General features: G+C 44.0%; 1 protein-coding gene across 2 annotated transcripts in view; it reads right to left on the reverse strand.

Moving 5' to 3' along the window:
* LOC133361681 (guanylate-binding protein 1-like) overlaps positions 1 to 12,048 on the reverse strand; it is an 85,868-nt gene that overhangs the window by 55,752 nt on the left and 18,068 nt on the right. The window contains exons 5-7 of one of the 2 annotated variants that reach the window (XM_061580668.1): positions 9,631 to 9,665; positions 5,662 to 5,704; positions 3,461 to 3,489 (exon numbers count right to left, since the gene is read on the reverse strand). In XM_061580668.1, coding sequence (XP_061436652.1) covers positions 3,461 to 3,489; positions 5,662 to 5,704; positions 9,631 to 9,665 — 107 coding nt within the window. Of the gene's footprint in view, positions 1 to 3,442; positions 3,490 to 5,661; positions 5,705 to 9,630; positions 9,666 to 12,048 lie in introns of both variants that reach the window. The other variant, XM_061580666.1, reaches the window with a different exon arrangement.

Below are 12,048 nucleotides of genomic sequence, written 5' to 3' on the forward strand. Positions count from 1 at the left end.
AAATATTCGGTGGATGTTGCCAGAAGACGAAGCCAGAGGATTGTTGACAGCCTCATTGTTCCGGTTATGATTAGCATTGATTTTTTCAACCTTACATCTTTCAGATTTGTGTATGAGCTGGATCCGGCTGGAGCTCAGTACTCAGCCAATGAGCAGATCGGTGATAGGAAACAGTTTGCAGCATATTAGTTGAGCTGCCTCAGGGTCATACCTGCAAGTTTCTGTAGCAAAGCGATTCTTGAAATCGTCTTGTTCACATCGGTTATATGTGGGGCTTGAGGGTCAGGCTTCTATTTGCTGTTGTAGAGTATTGACAATCATCTCAAGGTTTGTGCACTGTGCAGCTAGAATTATCGAGAAGCATAAATGAACGTGCGAGATGATGATATACATGGCAGGATACACATATATATGTCGTGAGAGTTATAATCGTGAGTGATAATACTGTACCTCTAGGGAGGCTCAGTATTATCATCACTCACTGTATAACATAAATCTCTTTGGGATATGTTTTCCAGCAAGATGTACCCTGAAAGTGCAGTTTCTGGTGAGAATCACGTCAATTATGTGTGCAATAGAATGGCATCTTACGATTTTGGGCCATCAGCATCAGGCCATGAAGCCGAACAAGGCTCCGGGGAAGCAGAGACGTCAATCATTTCCGGTTTACTGTTGATACTAAAAAACAGCTTCTACGAGCGTGGTGAAGGCAATCCATCTGTTAGTGAGCTTTTCCATTGGTGCCTTTGAGCAGCACCCAAAATGGGAAGCCACAGCATAATTTTATGGTTTTGGGTGGTCTTTGCTCTGTTGCTGTTTGAGGCACCTTAGTTTCCCAGGGAGCTGTCAGGCTTTACAGTTGGATCAGGTTGGTGTTACGGTGCCTTGGAGATGTTAACTACCTCGCCTGGTATACAGGCGGACGTAGGTTCGATCCTCATCGTGACACCTGCTGTATATTTTTAGTTTGCATGATCTCCCCGTGGTCATATGGATTTTCTTGGGGGCCCCCGGTTTTTCCCTCCACATTTAAAAATATGCGTTTAGAGTATTTTGCTGCTATACATTTGCACGTTGTGATAAGCCACTTAGTTGAGCTATAATTTGTGATGGCCAGGCCACTTGTAAAAAAAAGCTACATAGCTCAGTAGGCCTTACTTGGTAAAATAAAAAAAAATGTTTAGTCCATGTGCAGTCCAAATGTGCAGTAATGCTTTCCCACCGTCTTCTTTGTGCAAAGTTCAGGGTCTCCGGCACTGCAGTGCCTTTGTCTTGATCACCATTTCTGATTTACTATTTTAAGGGTTGTTGTGTTTTTGTTTGCCAACATAGCGCATCACTTTTCCATACCGCATCTGGATGTTGTATTTTTTGTAAGAGATGTCAGGATATGGCTCCAAATTCTTTATTTCAGCCATAGCATAGCCAGTTGGCCTTGTGGAAGTTTCAACGTGGTCATGGATTTTAAGTTATGACTGGTATCTGGAATAGGATGGTGCGCGACTGCTGATCTGTGTTGGCCCTGAGGAAAAATGAGATGTATTTTTTCGTGAAGCTTCATGAAGCAATTCTCTTCCTTTGCGATGAAGCATAAGTCTCGGCTAAATTACACTTTTTCCCATTGGGCTGAGTGAAATGTGCCCATGTGTTTCGGGTCGTATTAAAAGGACTGTCTTGTGCCGATTGACCATTCCTTGCGTTTCTTTTCTGCTTAGTGATTTTTCCGAGTTTGCCTCAATGTTGTATGGTAGCTGTTTGCAGTCATCCCACATGGCCAGCAGGTGAGTGGCTTCTGGTAGAGGTGATGATAACGATTCCTTATTCGGGTAGGGGGCGGGCTTGTATACATTGATGGCCATCAAGTAATCAACCGTGACAGTTGTTGTGGATCAGCCATCACTTTTCCAGTATTGGATTTGAGAGCGTACTCCTTTAGGCCACGCCCAATGAAGATGGCAAGGCCAAGCTTAGGCTGGAAAATGGCAGAAATAGGGCGACAACCTTTAATTTGTAACACGCAATCCACCAACTTTTCTTAATGCGTTAATAAAATTTGAGGTGATGTTACAATGTTGTTTTCTCTCGAATTCATGGCCAAGAAGTCGCACTTAGATCTTCAGAGTCTATCAGTGTTTAGTAGGTACACTCGAAGACCTTAGCTGATTATTATAATTTTTTATTTCGGCATTTGCTTTTATTGATCATATCTGGATTTGATTTAATGACGCTCATATCACTGGGGGTTACAGTATTAGTCGTGTTGAAGGGAACGACACTAAAACACGTAACAGGTGGGCTGCAGGAAGGCTGCTGTCTCCCACTCAACAAAGACCTGAATTGTATTAGAAGTCACGGGGCACCTGCGTCTTAACTGACACCAGACAAAATGTGACCTCAGCCTCCCACATAATGAATATCAACGCATAGCGAGATATCCAAGTTATGTTTCTGCAGGGACTAAATTAAGTTACAAGCCTCCACCATCAGAGCTCAGTGGCACACGCATAAGGGGTTTGACTTTTTGCGAGGGCATCTCCAGATGATGCACAGTGCAAGGTTAATTAAGGGGAAAGCATTGTCCGCAAACGTGCTGGTACAATCCTGGGGGAGAAACCACTGCAGTTCAAATGGACAGCAAGTTTCCTCTCGTTTGCTCTGTAGCTGACACATTGGCATGCCAGTGTTGGAGTCCCAGCACACGGACAAAATGAAGAGCAAAACCCGCACAATCACCCATCTACTGAAATCAACGCCAAAACAGTGGTACCTCGTTCTGTAAAATCCATAATGATCACCACCGGTAGCTGATACCCACGATTCGAATGCAAGATCTCAGCAGTGCAAGCCCAGGCACGATAGGCCTCTTGAGTCTCACGAAAATGTTCAGCAATGCCTTTAAAAAATCTTAAATGTATATTGCAATACAATTATGTGGCCAACCAGGGTAAACATCTCCCAAATGTCGATTTAAAGCTTTCGTGACTGCAGGGATTCATCTTCTTGGTTCTTTCGGTAAAGTCACGTAGAAGGGAAGTAATAAAATAATAAAAATAAAACATAATAAAATAATTCTCACGACGTTTCGGCTACAACACCTGAAGACGGCTGCTTGCGTTGTAGCCGAAACGTCGTGAGAATTATTTTATTATGTTTTATTTTTATTATTTTATTACTTCCCTTCTACGTGACTTTACCGAAAGAACCAAGAAGATCTCCCAAATGACCGACGAAGCAACATACAAAGTTATAAGCGATTCCCAATCTGTCATCTAGGGAGCAGTAGAAAATATAAAAATGGTAAAGAGTGCAGACAAAAGTAAGCGGTGTCTTTTCACGTGAAAATGATGTGGCAGGTGGGAAATAGTCGTCAATGGCCCCTTTCATTGACAAAGCTCCCAGAGCAGTCGTATTTTGTAAGTGGTAGAATGATGATGATTCAAACCTCTGGACAAGGGCACACCTGGGTTGCGCTTGTACCCTGGACAGGATCTGAAACAAACAGCGAAAACAAATCACGTGCATTAATAGTTGATTTAATGACTTGTGAGTTTGACAGTTGTTAGAGTTTTGTGACTAATATTATTCATCATATAAGTATTTTTGGGGGGTTAGATCGCTTTAAGTATAAATGTGTCGTTAACATGCCACCACCCGACACAGACAATTAAGTAAGGGGTTGTTACGTAAACAAACGTGCAATTAAGTTACTACTTCAGCCCCACCGCTTTGCTGGAGAGTAAATCCACAGCATGTACAATTCGAGTACCTGGTGAGGTTTCGCCGGGAATTACATTCGGCATCTTTGGGGGCGATTTCGTCAGAATTGTAAAACAGATCTACCCACTTCTGGTCTTAACTAGAGCAAGAAGACGTCATCACCGTGAGTTTGTTTTCGGAAGAGCTTTACTTATGTGTGTGTCTGTCCTGCCTGCTATGACATTGATTATGAACGTGGTATTTAATGAAGAAAGATGGAGCAAAAAACAACAAAAGTTGTGCAAAGAAGCTTTGAGAGATACATTGAGGCACGGTTTGTCCACTATGGGCGTTGGGTGCTGTCAAATAAAAATACTTTTTTATAAATTGTGTTGTTGTTATTGTTCACTAATTTTTTTTAACGCAATGATTCTTTCAACGTGAATTGCCTAATGAAGGTAAAAATGTAAGTTGCCCATATTAGAAACCGCTGCGATGCCACAGTCTGATTTGTGGCTCGGGGAGGTGTCGGGGCAGCTGTGAAGGCGTTCTGAGCGAGCGATATCCCTTCATTTATTGTGATTAGCTTCTTGAAATGAATAATTTAAGACCTATTCAGGGCAGTGATAAAGGAGCCCGTGGCTGCAATGACTATGCCACAATGCTAGGTTGCACTGTGCAAATATAGGTCACGGCTCTAGGAGGTTGTGTAGTGTGTCCTTGAGGGTCATGGGGACAGCATTTGAGTGTATTGATAAGACAGTTATATCACTTTCACGGGAAGGCCAATGACATGACGAGGGTTTTTATTAATTAGAACACCATGTTTTTACAGGTCACTCACAACATCCCCACCAAATGGAAATGTCACGAGCCGCCACTGGATACATCTGTTGAAATGTACATTAAGAAGCAAAAAAAGTGGAACGTGGAGCAAAGAACATATGCTGGTTACTGACAACAATGAAAAGTTTTAAGAAAAAGGCATGGGCTGGACATGTCGTTACAAGAAGAAAAACATGTTGGATGCTGGTCGAGACGAATGATGGAGTGGTAGACAAGTGATGTAATGCGCCCATGAGGATGTTCACCGAGGAGAAATAAACAATTGATTCAGGCTTTCACCCGAGCGATCCGTAGATTGTTACATCGCAAGGTCCACATGCGAGCAAGGTCAGCGGCTTTGATGGTCGTTCATCAACAATTGATCATCGTTGATTGTGATAACATCTGTGATAGAGCTGTGGCATCGCACGAGATGACGTGACGTACAATCAAGCCATAGGGATATCAGAATCAGAATGTTGATTTATACTGGAGGAATCCGATGAGCTCGAAAGCTTTTTTTCACAGATGTCCAGGAGAGGTGAGAAGGGAACGTTACAACAACAGCAAAAACAAACTTTACCTAAACACATACAAATTTAACTAAACCATCTCCATCCTACCAAAACGGTCTGACCACAGATGATAGCTCAACAAAGTGACTCATCATTTGGACATTTATAGTACCAAAATAATCTGAATATTCGCAATGCATGTTTCTAAATGTAGAAGAAAACCCAGAGAACCCGGAGAAAAAAACCACGCGATCACGGCGAGAACATGCAAACACCAAATATACAGGCATCCGGGTAGGGATTGAACCCGAGACCTCCTGCATACCAGGCGAGGAAGATATCATCACCATTTCAAACCATGTTTATTTTTCGTTTATCACGTTTTTATTTTTTTGGCAGCTTTTATGAATTTGCTCGGTTTTCTCTAAGATAAGTTTCCCAATAGCAACACAAATTTACTCTCACGTTAAATGCACGACGGGGTCATCCATTGTGAGCATTTAACACGAGCTCGTGTGTTATTAACAGATCGGAGAGACCAGCAGAAACACGCATTCACACTTAAAAAGTCAGTTTGAAAGCGTTAAATTGCCATCTGCATCCAACAATTAACCATCATACTTACATGCTTTGGGAACGTTGTGGTTTGGGGGCAATGCTAGGTCGAACTGCAGAACACAGAGAGCACCTGTTAGCATTGACACAATGTATCAGTTGAAATTGCATATACTGTACAATGTTTAATACGATTAACGAATTGACTTTGTGAGGCATCTCGATGTAGGAGAGTAGAGTGAGATGGGAAGGGATAGGTAGTAGAGTGCGTGGAGGAGAGTTGAGTGAGATGAGATGGGAGATGTAGGCGAGTTCGTGGGGGGAGAAGAGTGAGATGACAGGGGAGAGGTAGGCGAGTGTGTGGAGGGTAGTGGAGTGAGATGGGAGGGGAGAGGTAGGAGAGGGCATAGAGAGGAGTAGAGTGAGATGAGTGGGGAGAGATAGGCGAGTGTGTGGAGGGTAGTGGAGTGAGATGAGTGGGGAGAGATAGGCGAGTGTTTTGAGGGTAGTGGAGTGAGATTAGAGGGGAGATGTAGGCGAGTGTGTGGAGGGTAGTGGAGTGAGATGAGAGGGGAGAGGTAGGAGAGTGTGTGGAGGGGAGAAGAGTGAGATGAGAGGGGAGAGGTAGGCGAGTGTGTGGAGGGTAGTGGAGTGAGATGAGCGGGGAGAGATAGGCGAGTGTGTGGAGGGCAGTAAAGTGAAATGAGAGGGGAGAGGTAGGCAAGTGTGTGGAGGGGAGTAGAGTGAGATGAGAGGGGAGAGGTAGGGGAGTGTGTGGATGTTAGTGGAGTAAGATGGAAGGGGAGAGGTTGGCGAGTGTGTGGAGGTGAGTAGAGTGAGATGAGAGGGGAGAGGTAGGCGAGTGTGTGGAGGTTAGTGGAGTGAGATGGAAGGGGAGAAATAGGTGAGTGTGTGAAGGGTAGTGGAGTGAGATGAGAGGGGAGAGGTAGGCGAGTGTGTGGAGGGTAGTAAAGTGAAATGAGAGGGGAGAGGTAGCCAAGTGTGTGGAGGGGAGTAGAGTGACATAATAGGGGAGAGGTAGGCGAGTGTGTGGAGGGTAGTGGAGTGAGATGGGAGGGGAGAGGTAGCGAGTGTGTGGAGGGAATCATAGTGCGGCAAGTAGACTGCAGGAAGGGATAGTGACTGTGATTTTGAAAGTTTAAGTTGGGTTATGTATACAGTGAGGGAAAAAAGTATTTGATCCCCTGCTGATTTTGTCCGTTTGCCCACTGACAAAGAAATTATCAGTCTATAATTTTAATGGTAGGTTTATTTGAACAGTGAGAGACAGAATAACAACATAAAGCCAGAAAAACGCATGTCAAAAATGTTATAAATTGATTTGCATTTTAATGAGGGGAATAAGTATATGACCCCTCTACAAAACATGACTTAGTACTTGGTGGAAAACCCTTGTTGGCAATCACAGAGGTCAGACGTTTCTTGTAGTTGGCCACCAGATTTGCACATATCTCAGGAGGGATTTTATTCCCCTCCTCTTTGCAGATCTTCTCCAAGTCATTAAGGTTTTGAGGCTGACGTTTGACAACTCAAACCTTCAGCTCCCTCCACAGATTTTCTATGGGATTAAAGTCTGGAGACTGGCTAGGCCACTCCAGGACCTTAATTTGCTTCTTCTTGATCCATTCCTTTGTTGCCTTGGCCGTGTGTTTTGGGTCATTGTCATGCTGGAATACCCATCCACGACCCATTTTCAATGCCCAGGCTGAGGGAAGGAGGTTCTCACCCAAGATTTGACGGTACATGGCCCCGTCCATCGTCCCTTTGATGCGGTGAAGTTGTCCTGTCCCCGTAGCAGAAAAACTCCCCCAAAGCATATTGTTTCCACCTCCATGTTTGGCGGTGGGGATGGTGTTCTTGCGGTCATAGGCAGCATTCCTCCTCCTCCAAACACGGCGAGTTGAGTTGATGCCAAAGAGCTCCATTTTTGTCTCATCTGACCACAACACTTTCACCCAGTTGTCCTCTGAATCATTCAGATGTTCATTGGCAAACTTCAGACCGGCATGTATATGTGCTTTAATTCTAGATTTGAAGCTTTCGTGACTGCAAGGATTCATATTCTTAGGTTTTTTCGGTAAAGTCACGTAGGTAAAACATCAAAATTAATAAAAATAAAATAAAGATCACGACGTTTCGGAGGCAACACAAGTCTCCGTCATCAGGTGGGACCGTCACAGCCAGATTAGCTGCATCAAGTGAGGCAATGATTCAAGATGTAATCCCTTAAAAGCGAGTTGAGGGGGGAGGAGAGGGGGGGAGCTCATCAGAATCTGGTAGCCAATGAATGGAACGTATCGGGAGGGAGGGGGGCGGGGCCAGAAGGATGGGCGACGGCGTGGAAGCGATTGTGCGCAAGCGACTAACTGCTGCACACGCCAACGCATTGGACAGAGAGGGGGAGGGGGAGGCCTGATACACATGATAGAAAAGAACGAAAATGCCCATGTTTATACCAATGCTGGCTGAACAATGAAGAGATTACTGTTAAACACTGGTGATGTTAACACTCGGTAAAGTAAAGTAAAATAGTGCCTGTCAGATAAGATGGTCCAAAAAAGTGTAATTAAGTCTTTTTTGCGTGGTTAATAACATATTTCCAATGATTACTAAGGAAAAAACCTAAGAATATATGTGCTTTCTTGAGCAGGGGGACCTTGCGGGCGCTGCAGGATTTCAGTCCTTCATGGCGTAGTGTGTTACCAACTGTTTTCTTGGTGACTATGGTCCCAGCTGCCTTGAGATCATTGACGAGATCCTCCCGTGTAGTTCTGGGCTGATTCCTCACCGTTCTCATGATCATTGCAACTCCACGAGGTGAGATCTTGCATGGAGCCCCAGGCCGAGGGAGATTTACAGTTCTTTTGTGTTTCTTACATTTGCGAATAATCGCACCAACTGTTGTCACCTTCTCACCAAGCTGCTTGGCGATGGTCTTATAGCCCATTCCAGCCTTGTGTAGATCTACAATCTTTTCCCTGATATCCTTGGAGAGCTCTTTGGTCTTGGCCATGGTGGAGAGTTTGGAATCTGATTGATTGCTTCTGTAAACAGGTGTCTTTTATACAGGTAACAAGCTGAGATTAGGAGCACTCACTTTAAGAATGTGGTCCTAATCTCAGCTCGTTACCTGTATAAAAGACACCTAGGAGCCAGAAATATTTCTGATTGAGTGTGGGTCAAATATTTATTTCCCTTATTAAAATGCAAATCAATTCATAACATTTTTGACATGCATTTATCTGGATTTTGTTGTTATTCTGTCTCTCACTATTCAAATAAACATACCATTAAATTATAGACTGATCATTTCTTTGTCAGTGGGCAAACGTACAAAATCAGCAGGGGATCAAATACTTTTTTCCCTCACTGTACATGCTGAACCTCTTTCACACTAAATGTAGCCAACTGTGCTAATCAGAGGTGCGATGTGCCGATACTGTGATACGTTGTTTTATTTCATCTATTATTCTTAAAATCTGTTTAAACAAATATAACCTCACGGTTAATATCATGATTCCTCTACTTTTTAAAAAGGTATTTACTTCATTACATATCTTTATAGTTGTTAAGAATTAAAATTCGCAATCATAATAGTATTCTAATATAATATATTTTACCCATTGAATTTGTGATTTGTAGAAACGATCTGCAATCATTGACATCGTGCCAGTGATGTGACTCAATTCGTTGATCATTTAACAGATTATTCTGTAGGTGTCGGCATGTGCCCTTGTATGAAATTAGATGCATAGCCCAAACAAATACAGAAAGACTCTGAGTATCCCACCACCACTTCTGAGAAAACAAATATCTAAAGAACCAGGGATATGCATATTTAAAATGGCCAACATGCACGTGCGTTGCCATAAGTAATTCCAGGCAGTGATGTGTGGAGCAAGGAAAGAAGCTTCCAAAGAGTGAGAGAAAAAAGTAGCGTCGAAAATGTAGCACGTGAACACAATTGTCAATGGTACTGACGAGAGCAGTCCTTTGAATGAATTAGAATGATTCTTACCTCTGGGCACGGGCACTGGCATGGATGAGTCTCCCCTGTACCAAACAGGAAAGATAAAAATTGCACATTTATTGTTAATATCTCTTCTAATTTGTGTTTGTCCTTAAATATTATGGTGGCACTGATTTAATGTTTTTGTTTAATACGTTTTATAATTGGCACACACACGCTGCGGATTATTTATTGTTGTTGAATGTTGCATAATATCGACATTTTAGCTTCATCAGAGGATATTCTAGCAATCGCTGATGAGTACTCAGGTTTCAGTCTATGGCTTTCAAATTGGACACTCCTTGAATGTAGGGGGGATTTCTAGATCGTTTCGGAAAAAAATGGTAATGCTCTGGTAACTCCTGAAACAAGCCATAACCTTCTCGAATAAATATGGACACTTCTGGAAGAGGCAGGAAATCCCTTGAATGAGCTGTAATAATCTGTACATTTTTAGAACTTTCCAAAAACACAATGAAAATTACTCCAGGAGGTTTCACCCACAGCGTCTCAGAACATCCCAGATCGTTAAAAGTAGCAGCTGATAGGGTAATAAAAAAAACCTAATTCCCCCCTAGGGAACCCCACTACTCAGATATCCTTTGCGTTGAACAAATGACCAAGTGGCCATGAATTGATGACGAAACCTTTATTTTTATTTTTTATTAACTTCGTCGGCTGAGAGTTTGTGAATAGTTCATTCACAAAAGCGTGCAGAGAAGAGATTCTCAGCCTTAACACGTAGTCGGAGGAAGTATTTAGAGTTTTTTGGGGTTAAATCGTGTAAATATAAATGTTGATTTGATGCTTTCGTGACTGCAGGAATCCATGCTCTTTGGTTCTTTCGGTAAAGTCACGTAGGTAGAAAAATAATAGATCACGACGTTTCGATCGCAACACAAGCAATCGTCATCAGGTAGGACAACTACAGCAAGAAAAAACTGCTGAAGTAGGCGAGAGAGCTGCCGTGGCACGAAGTTATATAGGTATTGGCGGTAGGGGGAGAGAGAAGGGGGGCGGAGAGAGGGGGCGGGGCAGAAAGTGGGACCCCACAGCAGCACTGGGGGAGAGATCTGCTCAGAGACCCTGCAGCAGCACTTGAGTCACTGGGGGAGAGATCCGAGCGAGGCACAGAGAGAGAGACACACACAAGGAGTCGGAAATAACAGCTGACATAGGCAGGGAGGATGGAAACATCACAGTCAGTTACTTTACCTGGTTAATAACGTCCTTCCAATGATTGCTCAGTTTGTACCCATCTTCTCGGTTGAAGTTATGTCTGTGTTTATATATTTGGAGGGCTTCATGAACAAATCTCTGATAATAGCCTTTGTCAAGGCGCCCTTCCTCCTCTAACCCAGCTTAAACATACGCTGCCAAGCTTGGTGGTGTTCATTCAGACGCTGTCTTTCCGACAGGCCTGCTCTTCACCTGAGGACGGCTGCTTGCATTGTGGCCGAAACGTCGTGAGAATTGTATTTTATTATATTTTATTTTTATTATTTTATTATTTTCCTTCTACGTGACTTTACCGAAAGAACCAAGAAGATTCCAAGAACACAGGATGAGATGTTACTATCCTTTGTGCAAGCACTTCCAAGAGTTCATGAACAGTGAGCCTGGTAAAATTTGGAGAGCGCATCGTCAGTAGTGAACCTTTGGTTCCGAGGGTGTTTCGGCCTTTCATACTATACACCCTCCCCAAAGGCGGCCAGCGACAGGGTGATCAAACCTACGCTTGCGTCCCATTCCCAATTAGTCATAGGAGTTGCCTTGTTGTTAATAGCCAACATCCCATGGGACTATGCATGGCAGGGGCGTCCTCCTCCCTGAGTCAAGCATTGTTGACTGCACACCTCCTGGCCCTCTCACTTTGGGGCCCAGCTGGGGTCTTTCCTCTTCATCCAGAGCCACTGACTGCTGCCTTCTGCCGCCTCCGATACAGCTCTGATTGCCGAACGCTGGCTCTGGCCCTTAATTCCCAGGTCTCTAAGCAGTCTGGTTGTAGATGTTGCCACAAAACCTCTGCAGCCCACCTCCACTGGTCTGACTTCTGTGTTCCAGCCATGATGCCGTGCTTCGGCAGCTATATCGGCATAGCGCAGATGTTTTCACTCATAAGCCTCATCTACTGAGTCCTCCCAGGGTACTGTGAGCTCAATGATGAAGACCTTCTTGAGTGAACGGGACCAGAGCACCATGTCAGGTCTTAGGGTGGTGGTTGCGATCTCCGGAGGAAACACAAGTTGCCGGCCAATGTCAGCTAGCATTTTCCAGTCGCGGGCCAAGCGCAGCTGGTCTCGCTCTAATGGTGTAGAGCCGGTCTTCGGTGGTTTAGCCCCTTCGCGGACAAAGGTCGTCCGTAGGGGGTGTGATGCTGCTGGGGGTGGTAGGGAGTTGGTGGCAGCTCGCTTGTCCTCCAGGGCG

The sequence above is a fragment of the Lethenteron reissneri genome, unplaced genomic scaffold, assembly GCF_015708825.2.
Source record: "Lethenteron reissneri isolate LAM-NWPU_2019-01 unplaced genomic scaffold, ASM1570882v1 scaffold_120, whole genome shotgun sequence".
Taxonomy (NCBI): Eukaryota; Metazoa; Chordata; class Hyperoartia; order Petromyzontiformes; family Petromyzontidae; genus Lethenteron; species Lethenteron reissneri.